Below are 18,813 nucleotides of genomic sequence, written 5' to 3'. Positions count from 1 at the left end.
TCACTGAAACTTTATGTTTCAATGAATCATGTTACCAATTAGCCTTTTTTTTTAGTTTGAAATAATTGAAAACTCACAAAAAGTTGCAAAAACAGCAGAGTTCCATGTATCATTGATCCAAACTTCCAAAACACTATCTTACATAACCATAGTAGGTTATCAGAACCAGAAAAACAGCATACCATTAAATAGTTTTTAAAGATTTCAAAGTTTATTAATATTATTTTTAAATGACTTCTGAATATTGGCTAGGGAAGTTTCCCTGGAAGCAGACTAGTCAGAAAGGTCAAGGAGGGGTGCCTGGGTGGCTCCTCAGTTAAGCTTCTGACTTTGGCTCAAGTCACATGATTCGTGAGTTCAAGCCCCATATCAGGCTTGCTGCTGTCAGCATGGAACCCACTCTGGATTGTCCCCTTTTTATCTGCTCCTCTCCAGCTATCTCTCTCTCAAAAATAAATAAACACTAAAAAAAAAAAAAAAAAAAAAAAAGTTAAAATCAGAGAGTTTAAGTGCTTTAGCCAGAACCTGAATTACACTCCATTGGAGTAGTATTTCTTAGCCCTGGCTGAACATTGGAGGATAGGCAAAATCCACACACTGGCCGAGCCCACCCTAAATTAATTACATCAACCTCTATAAGGTTGGCAAGACTGAAGGTAAGGCTCAAGCATCAATATGTTTTCAAAACTCAGAAGATTCTAATTCACAGCCAGGGTTCAGAACTATTCATGTAAGGATTTACCAAATAAAATCGATGTAATGCTTTTTTAAAGATGAGGTTTCTGAATATGTTTTGCTTTAATGACATCACTGACAAATACTGAAATGTATTCAAACTTCCTTTGTTCTAAAGATCCAAGTTTCAATGCACTTTTCACAATTTAACAGAGTAAGCCTTAAACCCGAGCTATGAATAGAAAGATAATGGGATTTCTCATCTCTAGCCTAACGTATCAGAGGTTCAAGTGTGGGATAAAAAGATAGTTGGAATAAACCAAGATCTACTCATTTACTCCCAACTCCAGACTCTACCTGTTCCTATCAGTATCACTGTTTTTACTTCAAACATGAGGAAATTTCAGGAATCGCTAGCTAAAATCCCAGAAGAAAGAAACACAAATGAGATTTGTTTCTTCCATTCTGCCTAATTGTAGTAACCAACATGGATACATTGACCCCTGGACATAATCAAATTATCTCTGTAAAGTTCTCGCCCTATTTTTGGAAACTAGGGATTTTCCAGATTACGGGGGCCCTGTCACTGGCTCAGGCCAGAGTTTCAGAAGCTAACAGGCGAAAGCAGCCGCTCTCGTCGTTACGAAGCCTTAGTCTTACTTGAATACCAGGGGGAATTACATGCTCATCGTAGAGCTTTTTCGGGGCACCAATGTAGTTCACATTAGTGTTTTCTAAAAATACTGTACGGCAGTCCTCTCCACATTCCTCGCGGATCACTTTAAATCACAAATTAGTCTGCACACCACATCACAGTAACCACTCCAACCCGCCAATGAGGGCAAAGGTCGGCCCTAAACTCCTCTTGTACACGCTGACTCTGCGCCGCGCAAATGCTAAAAGTTAGGAGGGCGAGACAGAAGCAGAGAGACGCAGGTCCTTGACAAATTACCAAAATCGCGCAGAGATTATAGCAAAATTCTGCCAACTCTAACTTGGGGATAAAGCTCCCTTATTATTCTCGTGGCTAATAATATTAAAAACGCGGCGACTGAGACCTGTTTTTAGCTAAACAGACAACCTCCTGGACCACTCCGTGGCCCCAGCAGAGAGGTCATCAGGTGACAAAGGCGGCACTCCTCACTCCGGCCTCTGCTCGCGGGCGGCGCAGGCCTAGGCGAGGCCTGAAGGGACTAGTTGGCGCGCACCAGCCGGGCGTGGTGACGTCAGGGCGGAAGCGCACGCTGCGTGAAGCGGCCCAGAATCAGGCGGTCACGGGAATATCCGTCGCGCCGAGGACGCTGGTTAGTCTCGCTCCGGGTTCCGGCTGCGTTGGGCGTGCGTGCGGCTCGCTGAGACTATGGCGTCCGGGCCTCACCCGACCGCGACCGCTGCCGCCGCCGCCTCGTCGGCCGCCCCGAGTGCGGGCGGCTCTAGCTCCGGGACGACGACCACGACGACGACTACGACGGGAGGGATCCTGATCGGCGACCGCCTGTACTCGGAAGTTTCGCTCACCATCGACCACTCGCTGATTCCGGAGGAGCGGCTCTCCCCTACCCCGTCTATGCAGGACGGGCTGGACCTGCCCAGCGAGACCGACTTGCGCATCCTGGGCTGCGAGCTCATCCAAGCCGCCGGCATTCTCCTCCGGTTGCCGCAGGTCAGTGCTTCGGCCCCGGGCCGGCCCAGCGCGCTTCTCCCCGCTGTCCCTTCCGCCGCATCCCGGTACCAGTGTGTCTCGGCAGGGTGGGGATGCCTCCTCGGGCTCTCCAGCCACAGGTCCCAGCCGGATCCCGGGCGTGTCGAGGGTGGGAGGGCGCCGAGGCGAAAGGAATACCCGGCAGCGAACAGTTCGCGGCGGGAGGGGGAGGGGGAGAGAGCGGCGGCACAAAATGGCGGCGGCGCCTGGTGCGGGCCCGCCTGACCCCTGCGCTTCCGTTCTTCTCTCTTGTCTGCAGGTGGCGATGGCAACGGGGCAGGTGTTGTTTCATCGTTTTTTCTACTCCAAGTCTTTCGTCAAACACAGTTTCGAGGTAAGCGCTGCGGGGGCGGGTGAAAAGGGATTTCTTCATCCGGAAACGAGGAGGAGGGGGTAGTGTCTCCACCCAGCTTTTCTAAAAAGGGAGTGGTTAGTTTAGGCCTTTGTACCTAGTTCTCACCCACGAGAAGTAGACTTTTGGAATGTGTTTTAAAACTATAAAGCTTCTCTTGAGCCCATGTGCTGTCATCAAAAATCACAATTTTCAATCAAATTCTATTAAGATTAGTTAAGCATAAAAAAAAAAAGCATAGTAGCAGCGTATCTGGTATGCCTATGGGGAGTAGAAATGTGCGTCGTACTCTATTTCACCAAAAGTCCCAGTTGTGTCCTGAAATTCTCCCATCAGAATAAGTTGTTTAGACTTTGAAAGAGGCTTTCCTATTTGATAGTGTTGTAGTCTAACAATTTTTTTATTGGATTGTGGGTTCTTTCAGATTGTTGCCATGGCTTGTATTAATCTTGCATCAAAAATTGAAGAAGCACCTAGAAGAATAAGAGATGTGATTAATGTATTTCACCACCTACGCCAGTTAAGAGGAAAAAGGTAAGATTGGCATTACTGAACACAGTGTTTCTTGCTGCTACTGCATTGTGCACCAATCATCAACTCAAAACATTCTTTCTTCTCAAAACTGATGCAAAGGAAAACCGGCTTTAATTTAGGTGTTAAAATTCACATAGGAACTAACTAATACTTAATTTGAAAAAAAAAAAAACACAATTAACCAGCTATCTAAAGTTTGTAGAGGCAGTTGCATTTATGGACAATCCTAACAGTGCTGTGAAGCCAGTCCTGTGGTTTAAGATTAAACAAGAAAGGGAATACGTTTGGCTCAAGTGTGAGTGTATTCTGTAAGTTATTTTCCTCCCTCCCCTCTTGGAAGACTGAAGGTTGGAAGTGTAAACACTGCAGTTCAAGTTAATATTGTGGCAAAGTTTTGTGTAGATCATGTTTTTCTACGCGAAGTCCCAGTTAATTCTTTATCAATTGAGGTTGGCTTTTGTTAGAATACTTCTCAACATTGAACTACGATATATCGCATAATACCGGATCTGAAAGGACTGCAGGATAAAGGTTGAAGTTTGAAGTCAAAGGGATTACACAGGTATTTTGTTTTGGTCAGATACAGTATCAGTGAGTGGGGTAGAGAAATAACTATTGGGTTACATTTAGATAAGGACCGTTTTTATTTGATCTTGTAAGAAGAAAATAGAAACCAAATAGTGTCTTGGAGATTTTGTGGCTACGTGACAACACTTTGTGTGGACCTATGGGTTCATGAGAGGCAGTGCAAAAAGTTTTAGTTGCAGGCTTCCTGCATCTAGAGGGGACTTCTAGTACATCCTGCAGAAGGATACACTTGGCATAGATTAGTTCTGTGTTCACTTCTTAAGAAATTGTGGTGATGTTAGATAAACTTGTACTGAGTTTGAAAGGAAGTTTTAAAAGGATTTTAAGTTGTTGGGGTTGGGTGTCAGTGCCAAATTAGTATCCTACATGTGTGGGCTTTATTGGCTGAATCTATAAGTTGTCAGTAATGGAACTATCCAGAGACATAGTAAAGTAACCTTTAGTTAGAAAGTCTGAGCCATTGCTACCCAGATAGTTTCCACAGCATTTTTTCAGTTTTCTTTCGTTTTTTTTTCCTCCATCTTTTCTCATTTACCCTAACCACGTCCAGGGACAGACTAATATTTTATTTTAAACTATCCTTTAGCTTCTTGGTGAGGAATCCCTGGAAATTGGGAAGATTTCAAATTGGTATTTAGTGTGGTCTGAGCTAAAATTTGTTTTTAGATATTTAGTGGATTCTTCAGGGTGTTTAAAACAAATTGACAGTAATTAAAAGGCTTTTAATCCGAGGATTCAGTGTTTGCCTAAAGGAGTTTTCGGTCTGTATTCTTTGAACCATTGAGCCAACTGTTGTATTGTAACTTAACAATGATTATCTACTTTGAACTTTTTCTATGAGACTTAGAGTATTCTTCCTTGAGGTCAGAGTAGGTCTTCTTAACTACAAACTTTGGAATTTAAAACATCTCACCTGACTGTTGCGCCTGATGTAATAGTGTGTTTTTGGTCATTATTACAGAGAAATTGACTTTGTCTCAATCTTACAAGTCTGATTATAGCATGAAATTTAAAAGGAGTTGTTAATTGCATGGAAGCCTTTTTTTTAAAGCAGGATGTAAAAGTGTTTCTATGCATATTACAAGTTTACTCAGACACGTAACTTGTATATGTTATTAACTTCAACTCTTTTTTCCCTTGCAACCGACTATACAGCGACCAGCTACATTTACCAAAGCCTGGGTGATGTGGAGTGGTACATAGAGATGAAGCTGTCGTCATGGCAACAGTGAGTGAAGTATCGAAAATCCCCAAGGAGAAGCCAGTGCTCTGAGAATAGGTCACTGGAATCGGGGACTAACAGGTTGGCCACTGGTGAACCATTTAGAAAAACTCCTGTTTCTTGTTATAAGCTTTTGTCTTTGCTGTCCAAGTTATTAGAAACTATAGCTTGGTGTGTTTTTATCTAGAGTAGTGCCATTAGAAAGTATTGTTGGTATTCCATTTTAGTTAGATAAATAGTATATCAGTTTAATGATGCTGTTTTAATCTGGTTTATGCATAGCTTTAAGTTGTAGTCTGATCTTGGTAATGACAGAGGATGCATCATTTTTGTAGCCTTTAGGTCATTGTTTTTCAGTCCTGGTTACACATAAGAATCACCAGAGGAGCTTTTAGAAAGTATCAGTGCCCAAGCCCTGTCCTGGATTATTTCTCCCTCCCCCCTTCAATTTTTCTGTAGTTTCATAATTGCCTTCTAAGGTCAGAATAAATGGCTGAATTGAAAGAGAAAATTGCTTTTTCATTTCATTAGTTTCCGATTTTAATTTGTTTTTGAGATGCAGCATATTTCCAGACAATTAAGCATTTTCTGTAATTTTAAGGAGCCCACATGTATACCTGAATGCTTGCCTAAAGACAAATATTCAGACTGATGGCAACCATTCATTGGTGAATATGGTGTGGTATTTTCAGCAGGTATATAGATCATAGACAAGAACTAGAAGTCTTAAGTGGTCTTCTCATTTAGTCCAACCTCCCTAAGTTTATTTCGGTGGTTGTAAAGGTAGTGGCCTTCAGTTGGCTTAAACACTGCTAGAGGAGGAATATTCCCTTGGAGTAGGCGTTACAACTTTCTGTATATTGAACAACAGTCTGGCTCCTCAAAACTAAATCTCATTTTAGTGTAGTCTCTCGAAGAACTAAGTCCAAATTTTCTAGGTTCTTGTACCACATAAGTGAGACTAACCATGTTTGGATATCCTGTTTGAATTTTTTTCTTTTTTTTTGTTAAGTCGTATTTCAACTAAATCATGCTAAAGGAAAAATTGTTATTCTAAGAGACGAAATAAACTTCCAGTGACCAAAGCCCAAGATTTCCTATTAAGACTAAAATTTGAAAATTGTTCTTTCCATGTAAATTTAATTTTAAAAATCTGATAAAAAAGCAGGGGAGGTAGAGTTTAGTTTGTTGATGATGAAAATTATTTTTTCTCTGAATAGGTAATTTTTTTTTTTAAAGAGATTTAGAATGTCACCTCCTGAAACTTACTGGAAAGGAAAGTTTACTTAATTGAAGATGAAGAAATTCTAGCAAGCTTCAATTCAACTTTATGTGCTTGCTGCCATAGACAGTACTAATTGATAAATTGTTACTGTAAGTAAGGAAACACCTGCTTAGACAGTTTCCTTTAATCTTTTCTTATTGCTGACTTATGGAAACATTTTTCTATTTCTGATACAAATTCTGATACAAAATAATCCTTTTACAGTAGTTAAATTACATGCTCATTGAGCCTTTCTTGATTTAAAACCAGTTTTTAACAAAATGAAAGTGTCAGATTATATATCTACAAAGTTACCTTCCAAAACCACTAGTAGAAGGCCTAAGCAAGAATTTGAGTATATAGTTGAATTACACTAAATAATGGGTTTGGTTTCCTTAATTGGTTTTGGTGTTGGGACTTTGACATACATAAAAAGGAAAGTAAAGATTGTGGCAGAATAGATGGAAAGTAACAATTCATTTAATGAATTAACTCATTTAATTCAATTAATGAATAAGCCTGATTTGGGGATCAGATAATAGCCATTATTGAGACAAGTGTGTAGTTGGTTAATTGCAGGAAAAGTGAGTTTTAACACAATTTGAAGGCAACTGTTAAAGCAAGCTTAGTAAGAGGTATAGATTAGTTTGATCAACATAAAATAGGGGGAAATGAGACAAAACTACTTTCATAAATTTATTTTTAGGATTTTAATGGTGCAGTTTACAGTCTGAATTGCAGGGAGTAAAGAGTTAGTGGCAGGCCACTATAAAACTGGGGATATTCTACGTCCTGATACCTGTTGAAGGAGGGCCATCAGATAACTGGTTATGAGAGTCGGGAGGTGTGGATTTGACTTTTCTCCAAACTTCTTGTAATAATGATAAAACCTGAAAAATTACAAACCTTAAGATTTTGGGGTTATATTTTCATGTGTACTTTGATTGCTCTGAAGTTAATTTTTTCCCCCAAAGAGTATTTAACTTGTAGCCTACTGTCCTGATAAAGTAGATTCATTGTTATATTTTTATATTAGAAGTCTGTCCCCTGTCCAGTTGGTGGCCTCATTCCTCACACTTCTCATAGCTATAATAGGAATCGAACGGAGTGAAGGCCATTTTCAGCATTGTTAATTTAAGTAAGCTAGTTTCCATCTTGTCAGATTTGCCAACTTTTTTGTTTAGTGTATTTTGATAAAAATCATACACTATCAAATAATTTGAAATAGTCTAATAAGCATTCTTGTTGCTGTAATTTTAGATGGGACAAAGGAAGGAAAATGAAAAGATGTTTAGATAATATGTCACTGCAGAGTAGTCAGTGTAGCTCATTTCAGATTGTTTCCTAATATTCAAGTGGATGTATTTAAAATACAATCTTACATATTTCTGGATTTGGCGTACATGATAAAATGAGTTGTGAGTGGTAATATTCAGAATGACCTTTTTTTAAAACCAGATGTGTTCTGCCAGAGCAAAAACTTTGAATCTTTTGGCTGAAATGAATTCAGTATGGGGAAACATTTTTAAATGTTCTCTCCCTATATATACACCATATAATCACGTCTTAATGAAAATGTATTTCTTATTGGCTCTAAAAACGTCAAACGAAGGACAATGGGAAATGGAAGTCCACAAGTTCTCCGTAAGAAACCAGTTTCGAATTTAAGACTTAAATCAGACAGTCTTTTAATTGAAAATGCTATTTCCTAAGCATTGAACCACTGATACATAGCTTTCTGCATTATAACCTTTGAAGCTATCAAAATTTAGTCTGGCACAGAGACCTTGAGTGTTCTGATTCCCTCATCATGGTCTTCCCTTCTCTTTTAAATTGCATTCTAAAGAGTATTGCCTGGTAACTACAACTCAGACCAAATTTAAGCCTGTTTTTTATTGATCGCTTCTAGTTTTGAATCTTCTATTTATGTAATTGAGCTGAAATTTTAGTTTTCAGATTTTCTTTAACAGAGACGGATTCTTAGAATAAATTTGTTTAGGCAAATTGTCCATTTAGGGGAATCTGAATTAGCTACCTACCATTTTTTTCCCCGCTTTATACTTTGGCCATAAATTAGCCAAGAGTTGATAGTTTAGAAAATGAATTAAATCATTATAATCTTATGAAGTCTTTATAGTAAATACTTTCAGTAACACATTAGTTTTGTCACTGGAAAAAATCTGTGGAGACTAATGAGGTTTGTGATGATAAATCAACCATTTAACTCTATGTATACATATACACCTAAAAGATAATCATGAAAAAAACAACAAAGGATACATGTAAGTATTAGAATGAATTTTTCACTACAGGGTTGAGTTAGTTCCTATAGAAACCTAGTTTAGAAAGTGTATGTTTAATTAGCATAACTTGGACAGCACAAGATTAATGCTTTAACTTGTTTGCAGGAGTTTAAAAAGCTGGTTTCTGTTGCCAATAGTTGGTTGGAAGGGAAAATGGAGATGCCACAAATACAATTTTTTGGATGTGCAAAACAGTTTTGATTTTATTTCTTACAAACTATAGGACTCCAAGCCCCCTGATCCTTGATCAGAACTACATTAACACCAAAAATCAAGTTATCAAGGCAGAGAGAAGGGTGCTAAAGGAATTGGGATTTTGTGTTCATGTCAAGCATCCCCATAAGGTGAGTTGTAGAGTGCAGAGATTACATTCGTAAGTATTAGGGTCTTTCTAAAACTGCATCTTACGTGAATTTATATTATGGTTATTTTTGAGAGTTAACCTTGGTTTTTAAAAAGCATCCTTCAGGTTATTGAAATTTATCAGAAAGTAGGAGTCAAAAAGACTTGGGTTCAGATCTCCACCCTTCATCGTGTGGGCATAGATAAGTTGTTTTTGCCTCTGTGGTTAACCCAGTTTCCCTAGCCAGAAAACAGATTGTGAAATAACCTTATTCCAAAGAGGAAGTAATATACATGTGCAAAAGTACCTGGAATGCTGTCACACAGTAAAATGTTCAAAGCATAGTGGCTGCTCGCTGTCTGAATATTTATTTCTTCAGTATCTCTTAGCTTACATATGATCATCATAATAGCCCATTGGTTACCATATGGGTGCTCTGGGGATAGGACTTTCTGTGAGAGAAGTTTGTCTTTGCCATTAGCTCTTGGACTTTGGCAAATGTCCCTGTTCCTCGGATGCTACATCTTCAAGATTGTAAAATTAGAATGATTGATAATAAAGGTCCAGGAAGATTTGACCTGAACTGTAGTGAAACTGTTGATAATGTTGTTTTTATTTATCACACTTTAGTGTAATAAGCTTCACTGTAGAAATACTGTTTGATTACTTAATTGTAATATCCACTGTATTACATAATATGATCATATGCATTGTGTAGCATTAAAAACATACAGTCTGTAGGATTTTTGGACATGTAGAATTGTACCCTGGGAAATTAAGTGAAATAACCTCATACCACAGTGCCTGTCACATAGTAAGGTGTTCATGGAGAAATTAGGTATTTTTTTTTAATTGATTTCGCTCATTTTTCCTGTGCAATTTTGGATCATACTTCTAATTTTTATGGAATCTAGTGGCATAAATAACCCACACCGACTGCCTATGTGTTATAGGTTGGTCTGTATTATCTATGCAGTTGTAGAAGAGATAAAACTTGCACCTAACATTTCAATTACTTATATTCATTGAACTCTGTATTCTGAAAGAACCACTGGTTTGCTAAATTGAGTTTTTTTCCCTTGTCCCTCAGATCATTGTTATGTATTTACAAGTCTTAGAATGTGAACGTAATCAAACCCTGGTTCAAACTGCCTGGTAAGTTGCTTTTTTACATTTCTTTCCTAGCCAGGAAAACAGAAGCAGAAATAAAGTAAGTTTCATTTTCCCTTTCCAAAATAATGAGAGGAGTTTGTTTTGGTGCTTTTTGTTTTTTTTGTTTTTTAACCAAAAGGTAAATAATGCTTATTTCTGCTTCCTGTTTTCTTGGCTTGACTAATTGCTTTCAATGGAGAACTCAATTTAACTTTGTTCTTTTTTCTACTCTTTAATTAAAGGGTAGTCCATGATGGTAAGTCATAGAACTCTGCCCTCTGCACTTCAGCCCATGACCTCAGGATGGCCTGATTGGCTGCCCTGCTCTCCAGCCAATCCAGTGCAAGCTCTCATCCGAGATTCACTGAAGTGGTCCATATCCATCTGGCAGCATCTTCTAGTTCTGTCGGGGTGTCAAAAGGATTTGTATATTTGCTTCTAGAAGTAACTATTCAACATGCCTGTGTATATAATGTATACCTGTAACTATCAAAATGAATAGTTCATTTTTGATAGATTTGTTGTCCAGCCATTATGAATTAAATGATTTTTTTTTTGTTAGGAGTTTGACTTAGATTTCTATTTTTAGTATGTATAGCATGGTGTCTACCGAAGGGGAAAGTACAACTTGCAGCTTAAAATGGGCACCATTCCCATTCTGGATGAATTATAGCTGCTGGACTGTTGAGGCAATACTAAAAGAATTACATTTTTAAAAGAGATGTTAATATTGCCATAAGTACTGTAGAACTTGGACTTTTGACATGAAGATGTTTGACTTGGAGGGCTAGTTTATTTTAAGGTGAAACAAGGAATTTGGTCCAGCTACAACTACTTTCTCAAGACTGTTGATGATGTGCAGGACTTAAGTAATTTTCATGTTCTGGACTTAATGACTGCCATGCTTCTTTAGGACTCAGTAAATATCAGTAATATTAGATAAGTCTAATTGCTTTTATAAAATGCATGACATTTTTAATATATGCTCTATAGAACATTTAAGCAGTTTTCATGGATAAGGATTTTTAAGAAATAGTTTAACCTTTTAAACAATTTGTGAAATTTCTTTAATACTTTAGGGATATTGTGGGGAGGGTTCACTAATAAAAAAGTCCAGCACTTTATTAACTGAAGTAGTTTATTGCTTTTGTTTGTACTTAGTCACAAAAAAGGTATGTAAACAAGGCTATTCTGTATATTGACTGCTCTTCACTTCCCTACCTAGATTTTCTGAAGTAGCTTAGTTTTCTTAATACAATTTGGTGAGTGCTTACTGAAAATGCCTTTTTACCCCTGTTACAGTATTTTGAGTTTTTGAAAGAACTTGGTTGACACTGCTTTTCATTGTGGATAAAGGAGAGATGGTCAATAATTAATGGCTTGAAGTACTGTTGGAGTGGTTTATCATTTCTGAAATTAGATATGTGAAAATTGACTTTCAAAGCATTGCTTTTCATAGAAATAAAAACTACAGAAGTACTATTTGGGATGATATGGAATTATTTTAAAGGACTTTAGTCACATCTAGGAAAGCTGAAGAATGGTTCCAGTGTTAAATTCTTATCTGTTACTGATTTTTGAGTTAAGAGTTGTTGTATGCTAGAATATGAGGATATGAATATAAATAAGAGAAGAAAAAAGAATAAAGTAGATTGAGTCTCCAATTTTATGTAAGCCTCGGAAGGACTGGTTCGTTTATGTACAAAGCTTATGGTTGAAATATTTTTCAGGAATTATATGAATGACAGTCTTCGAACCAATGTATTTGTTCGGTTCCAACCAGAGACTATAGCATGTGCTTGCATCTACCTTGCAGCTAGAGCTCTTCAGGTAGGTATATATAGCCTGTAGTCTGCTATAGGATACATCACAAGAGTTAGCAGTTCTAATAAAACCTGAAATTTGTCCTAAACCATTCTGTTTTTATGGTTTAGATTCCATTACCAACTCGTCCCCATTGGTTTCTTCTTTTTGGTACTACAGAAGAGGAAATCCAGGAAATTTGCATAGAAACGCTTAGGCTTTATACAAGAAAAAAGGTAGCTGTTTACTTATGTTTGTGTTAATACTTTTTAAGTGTTTAGAGTCTAAACTAGTATAAGGGAGAACTACTAACTTCATTTTCTTCCACCAGCCAAACTATGAATTGTTGGAAAAAGAAGTAGAGAAAAGAAAAGTAGCCTTACAAGAAGCCAAATTAAAAGCAAAGGGATTAAATCCCGATGGAACTCCAGCCCTTTCAACCCTTGGTGGATTTTCCCCAGCCTCTAAACCATGTAAGATATATTCAGAATTGAAATGATTTGGGCACTGAAGATGTGCAGTTATTACAAAGCTTTAGCTTATAACGGTGGCATAGAAACAATGATGTTAGCAAGCAAGAAGCTGTTACTGTTTTCTCTTATGATAGACAAATACTTGAAAGCATGGTGCTCTTGAGTTTCATTTAGAAACAACTTTTTGGCCCTCTATTAAATCCAATAGATAACATGTCTTTGTGTTGTTTTTAAGCATCACCAAGAGAAGTGAAAGCTGAAGAGAAGTCCCCAATCTCTGTTAATGTGAAGACAGTCAAGAAAGAACCTGAGGACAGACAACAGGCTTCCAAAAGCCCTTATAATGGGTGAGAGTATATTTGAGTTAGAAAACTAGTCTAAGGACTCTTTTATGTGTTTAATTTCTAACACACTGAACATATATCTGAAATAATGGTGTGGGTGTTTTTTTTTGTTTGTTTTTTAAGTGTAAGAAAAGACAGCAAGAGAAGTAGAAACAGCAGGAGTGCAAGTCGATCAAGGTCAAGAACACGATCACGTTCTAGATCACATACTCCAAGAAGACAGTAAGTAAATATTCTCATAGAGAAAGCTGTCTTATTTGGAGTAACGTTCCTGAGTTTTAAGAAAATTGAACATAGTTGGATGTTTTCACAGTTAGGCTAGATTTAGTCTTTTTAACATGAGCTAAATTATGAGAAGTGAGTTTGGAAATTTGCCCTGCCTATACGTGGCTTTTTCGTTTTGTGGTAGTGTAACTTAACATTCTTTTCTGGTTTTACCCATTTTTGAAGAAGTGTAGGGGCTGGCCACAAAGTGCTATGGAAGGCTATAATATCCTGTTTATAATGTGAAAACAGTCTTTTTGTTTAAGTTTAATTCGAGAATATTAATATTTTATTGTTAATTAACCAGTAATCAGATTGACCAGAGCCAAAGAATCTTCCCTGGCTTTGTAATTAAAATGCTAGCTGCTTGTGTCTGTTCAGTGCCTCTTTTGAACATGTGTGAGATACTCAATAAAAAGCATAGCTATCTAGGACACTTTGTAAAAATTACTAATTTTCTCTTTGGAATGTAGACATGTGGTACATTTAAGATTTGTGTAATACAGGCTAGCGGGAGCTGGTGAGAGGTGGGTAAATTTAGTGAAAGTTTTCTGTCCGGCCTGTACTGCTACAGGTCAATATTGTTTTTTGAACCTGTTAAAAGCACCACCAAAATAATCTGTTCCCAGCAGAAACTGAATGTAAACCTCAAATTTTTATTGTCTAAGTTATAATAATAGGCGGAGCCGATCTGGAACATACAGCTCAAGATCAAGAAGCAGGTCCCGCAGCCACAGTGAAAGTCCAAGACGACATCATAATCATGGTTCTCCTCACCTTAAGGCCAAGCATACAAGAGAGGATTTAAAAAGTTCAAATAGACATGGTCATAAAAGGAAAAAGTCTCGTTCTCGATCTCAGAGCAAGTCTCGGGATCACTCAGATGCTGCCAAGAAACACAGGCATGAAAGGGGACATCATAGGGACAGGCGTGAAAGATCTCGCTCCTTTGAGAGGTCCCATAAAGGCAAGCACCATGGTGGCAGTCGCTCAGGACATGGCAGGCACAGGCGCTGACTTTCTTCCTTTGAGCCTGCATCAGTTCCTGGTTTTGCCTATCTACAGTGTGATGTATGGACTCATAATCAAAACATTAAAAGGAAATTGATTAGGATTTGATTTCTTAAAGCCCTCTAGGTCTCTAGAAACACTGAGGACATTTTCTTTTGGAAAGAAACTATGTTTTTTTTTTTTTTGTTTTGGGGTTTTTTGTTTTTTTGTTTTTAAGTTTTTGTGGGTTCTTTTTTGTTTGGGGGGTTTTTTTGGTTGTTTTTAGTTTTTTTGTTTTGTTTTTGTTTTGTTTTGTTTTTTTTTTTCACATTAAAATGCCCTAGCAGTATCTAATTGAAAACCATGGTCAGGTTCAATTGTACTTATAGTTGTGTATTGTTTATTGCTATACGAACTGGAGGTGAGTTCTGTAAAAATGTATCTTATTTTTATACAGATAAAAATTGCAGACACTGTTCTATTTAAGTGGTTATTTGTTTAAATGATGGTGAATACTTTCTTAACACTGGTTTGTCTGCATGTGTAAAGATTTTTACAAGGAAATAAAATACAAATCTTGTTTTTCTAAACTGCTTCAAATATCTTATTTAAATAAATTATTAAACAGAAAAATTTTAATAGTAAAGTGCCTGTACTGATTTTCTGACAAAACCTTTTCTCCATCAGCTACATATATAGTTCAAGATTCTTAAATGCAGTTCTTACCTGCATTGAGAGCTATTCTAAAAGTCTTTGCCTTTATATTTGGAAAAAAACCAATGGGAGTTGTGCAACAATGTAATATTAAGTGTTATATTGTAGCATTAAACCAGTCTTCAAGTTGAAACCTATTTGCACATATATAGTACTTAAAATTTGCTTTAAGCTTCTGGTACCATTTAAGTGAGCTGTCCTCTAGAACAAAGTCAAAACTTTTAACATAATGGTATATCAGACCCAACTGTTAAACATTAAAGGTTTTCTTTAATTTAGACAGTGAAGATTTATCTAGGCTAGGAGGACTGAATAATAAAATGAGGTCCCCTGGACTTGGCTAGCTGAAAAAAGTAAAATCTGACCATAAAGTAAATCAAGTTTTGTTGAAAAAGTCAGAAGTCCTATATCCAAATGAATACATTTTTAATATGCATATTGACAGTTATTTTACCAATAATTTGGAAGTGAATTTAGAAATTTTAGAAGGCCATATAGGATTTCATTATTTTATAGTTATTAAGTTTTCCATTAATTTTTTTTAACACTTGATTATGTGGCCACTAGACCTGGCTCTAAATAATTTTTTTGTTTCAAAAAATCAAATATACCCACAAAGATATGAAGATTTACTGCCACTAAGGATGTTTAAAAAAAAAAAAAAACAGCTTCTCAAGATGATTCCAAAGACAAACATTCACCACTGGTGAGCAATAGGGCTGAAAAAAGTAGAAAGCCAAACAAGGCAACTACACTGCAAAAGAGAAGACTCATTTGGATTTTAAAATGTTGGGTGTGCTACTTATATCAGATATATTTGTAAGAACTAATGAGCGTTCTTTCTATATTTGATTTTGTAATACATACTGCTGAGCTAAATAACTTACAAGCCTAAACTACATCCAAACAGGAAACCCATTTATTTTCTTTACAAGACACGCACTGAAGAAAGGCAGAGACAAAAGTCCGTAAAGGCCCTGTTTAAAAAATTAATCTTGAATTTTTACAAGTTTTTAAATTTTTACCTACCTTACCCTTGTTTGGAAAGACCACCACGGGTGAGGTTTGTGAAGATGGAAGATAAAGAGAACACCTGCATGTGGGCTGAGAGCTGTATGTTAGAGGTGGCTTTGTGAGGGTGTCTGTTTCCATGCATCCTAATTTTTGCTTTGTGCTACTACTAAGTCAGTTTTCTGGGTTTTTGTCAAGGAGTTGACCATTTTATGCTGCTCTGCCTGAATTTAAAAACTTTTTTTTTTTTTTAAATGTACCAGTTTTTGAACTTTTATTAAGGGAAAATTCAAATAGATGTAGTAAAATACCTATCTCTCAGCTCCAGAAATAATGATCAATTCATGGCCAGCCTATCTTGTTCATACCTACCAATTCACCATTCTATTTCCCACCCTTATTATTTGTAAGAAAATACCAGACAACTGATTTCATCCTCAACCATTTCAGACTAAAAAAGGTAAGGACTTGAACATCACCAAAATACTTTTTTATACTTAAAAAATTAACAATGCCTTGTTTACCCAGTCAGTATCCAGATTTTCCTTACTATCTCTAAGGATTTGTTTTTATAACTGGGATATTCATGCAAGGTTCATCTATTTTATGTTTTAATCACAGACTCCCATCCTTTTTCCCTTGCAATTTAAAAAAATTGGGTCATTTGTCTTAAGGAAATTTTCATATTCTGGGTTTGCTCATTGTAACCCTCTGAAATCACTGGATGTATTTTTCTGTCTCCTGTATTGTAAACCTTGTAGATCTCAAGACTTGGCCAGATTCAGATTTGATAACTTTTCTTTCTTTTTTTTTTTTTTACATAGTGTGAAATTTGGAAGTCTGGGGACCCAGATTATGTGCTATTCTAAACCGTTACTAGACGGCTGCCTCATCCACTAGGTATTCCTTTCAGTTGCCAATTCTTAATCCATTAGTGCTTGTACCTTTGACAGCTTTTTGTATTTCCTGTGTATACGTTCTCTCATTATCTTGTTTTTCCCACCACAGCCCTAAGTCTTAATGCAGACAAGTTGTTAACTATTTTTCCTAATGATCCTGATTCTTAATACAAGTCCTTTCATGTTATGGAATGTTAATGTTTGTCCTTTACGACTGTATCTTAACCCTAAAGGAAGACCAGTGAAATTCTTCATCACCTTTCCATTTTGAAATAGTGATCATCAAAAAGATTACCTTTTAACTGCGGTTCTAACTTTGCTTTATAGCTTTAAATATTGTCAGTTATTATTAGCATCAGTTATTAACAGCATTATTAATGCCCATAACCTGCATTCAAAGCCATATTTAAAAACTTAAAGGTAGCTCTCATGAAAGTTTCCAAAAACAAGATAATTTCATAATAATATTCACGGTACTAAGAGCCATTTCTTAACATGGGCTGTAACAGATAACTGTGAAGTTCTTTTTTCTTAAAGACCAGAGTTTTCCAAGATTCATGTTAAAATCACAGGCATACTGGGAGCCTAGTTTAACTAGAGAGTGTTCATGAGGTTTGATAAGGAAAACTCCCTTCCCCCACGGGGAAAACTGGAAGGGGAGCAGTATTCATTGTATGGGCCCTGATCCCCTCATGTTCCCTAGAGTAGCTGTGTGTGGCTGACTTTGTAGCCATTTGTCCCATTTCTCGAATGAAAGAAACATGGACTTGTAGGTCATGTCTGAATTCAAGATATTCCTCTACCAAGGGGATTTGGCAAGTTATTTGGCCCTTGCCCTTACCTCACAGCATTTTGTTAAGCAAGTTCTATTTTTAGCTGTGCAATTCAAAATTAGTATTAGCATCCAACTATTTAGAAGAGTTTGAATTCTACATTTCCTATGAACACCGTTCAAAATACAGCTGTTTCAGAATACTTCATGAAATGAAATCTGATTCTGAACAAGATTTTCATGAAAACACTGGGCCCTTTGATTCCAAGTGTTCTCTGGTTTTGCTGCCTCTGCTTAGTTTAATTCTAACCTAAGTTCAGGAACAGAGCAAATTGCTATCCTGTCTGCTTTTATATGTCATCCAATTCCTTTCCCCTACATCAGCCATCACCTCAACCACATGTGGTTGTAGTGTTTCTATGTATGCCTTTGCTACAATCTCTCAAACAGTAGCTAATGATCTATTTAAAACGTTAATCACATGTTCTTCTAATACATAAAGCTTCCAATGGTTTCACATTTCACTCTGAATAAAATACAAACCCCTGACTCTGGCTGTATGTAATCCAGTCCTTGCCAGCCTCTTCCCTCAACCAACCTTTCTCTTCCTCAAATGTGCACATATCTATTCCTGAGTCTTTTGCCCTTGCCGTCCTTTCTTGCTTCGGAGGCTCTCCCAAATCTTATTTGATAGGCTTCATCATTCAGGTGCCATTCTCTCCACCGGGGGTGCATTCACACCCTAAAGTAAGCTCCCCAGACATGTTCTATTCATCATGTTCTATTCCTTAGCACTAATTTTTTTCATAATAACCACTATCTGAAATTACCCGATTTTATCACTTTTACTCATAAGAATATAAGCTTCAAGAAAGCAGAAGAGTGTGGTTTATTCATTATTGTATATTCCTCACCTAATCCTACAACAGTGCCTGACCCATAATAGGGCATGCAACAAATACTGAGAAATGAATGAATTTCAATTGATGCTAATTCTCTGACATTTTAAGCTTTCATCTTTCAAGCATGAGCATGTGCTCTTTATCCAGTTGCCCCTCTGTGAATGTATGTATTCTTTTCACAAGGTTCTAGGTTCCTGGAGCTCACAGTTGAAAGGGGACAGAGACCTATAAACAATGGCCTGGGGTAGCAAACTGGTAGGTCATGGCCAAATCCTAGCTTGCACATGTATCTGGTTTGTGCAATGTTAGTTTTAAATGAACTAACTGGTACAGTTTTTATTGGAAATATTCACATAAAATCCTAAACTTCCAGCTTCTTTTAAAAAAGTTAAAATACATGAGATCTACAATCCCTGGCAGCAACTGACTGGCACCAAGTAGCCCTCCGGTTGGGGTGTACACATTCTAGTGCATTCCAGTTCCTTCCATTCCCTATTCACAACAAT

The 18,813-nt window shown here is 37.1% G+C and overlaps 1 protein-coding gene across 4 annotated transcripts; it reads left to right on the top strand.

Moving 5' to 3' along the window:
• The first annotated feature begins 1,660 nt into the window (after window positions 1–1,660).
• CCNL1 (cyclin L1) lies at window positions 1,661–14,636 on the top strand. 4 transcript variants are annotated; one of them, XM_030328531.2, is made up of 11 exons: window positions 1,971–2,338; window positions 2,637–2,711; window positions 3,154–3,263; window positions 8,864–8,984; window positions 10,074–10,138; window positions 11,866–11,965; window positions 12,070–12,174; window positions 12,270–12,411; window positions 12,647–12,758; window positions 12,879–12,977; window positions 13,688–14,636. In XM_030328531.2, exons 1-11 carry the CDS (start codon window positions 2,036–2,038, stop codon window positions 14,034–14,036), a joined length of 1,581 nt encoding a protein of 526 aa, XP_030184391.1. In that variant the 5' UTR covers window positions 1,971–2,035; the 3' UTR covers window positions 14,037–14,636. The 4 variants fall into 4 exon arrangements, 3 of the variants coding, with proteins under 3 accessions (XP_030184393.1, XP_030184392.1, XP_030184391.1); XM_030328533.2 differs by lacking the exons at window positions 12,070–12,174; window positions 12,270–12,411; window positions 12,647–12,758; window positions 12,879–12,977; window positions 13,688–14,636 and adding an exon at window positions 10,378–10,391 and having other exon boundaries at window positions 1,661–2,338; window positions 11,866–11,944; XM_030328532.2 differs by lacking the exons at window positions 11,866–11,965; window positions 12,070–12,174; window positions 12,270–12,411; ... (1 more) ...; window positions 12,879–12,977; window positions 13,688–14,636 and adding an exon at window positions 10,378–11,729 and having other exon boundaries at window positions 1,662–2,338.
• Window positions 14,637–18,813: the final 4,177 nt, after the last annotated feature.

The sequence above is a fragment of the Lynx canadensis genome, chromosome C2 (assembly GCF_007474595.2).
Source record: "Lynx canadensis isolate LIC74 chromosome C2, mLynCan4.pri.v2, whole genome shotgun sequence".
Lineage (NCBI taxonomy): Eukaryota > Metazoa > Chordata > Mammalia > Carnivora > Felidae > Lynx > Lynx canadensis.
The sequence above is the reverse complement of the archived record's forward strand: the minus strand, read 5'-3'. Positions and strand labels throughout refer to the sequence as shown.

Coding starts and splice junctions, on each gene's coding strand:
- CCNL1 (XM_030328531.2), top strand. CDS start 2,036: ATGGCGTCCGGGCCTCACCCGACCGCGACCGCTGCCGCCGCCGCCTCG. Junction 3,264..8,863: donor CGCCAGTTAAGAGGAAAAAG/GTAAGATTGGCA, acceptor TACAAACTATAG/GACTCCAAGCCCCCTGATCC. Junction 11,966..12,069: donor TTGCAGCTAGAGCTCTTCAG/GTAGGTATATAT, acceptor TTTATGGTTTAG/ATTCCATTACCAACTCGTCC.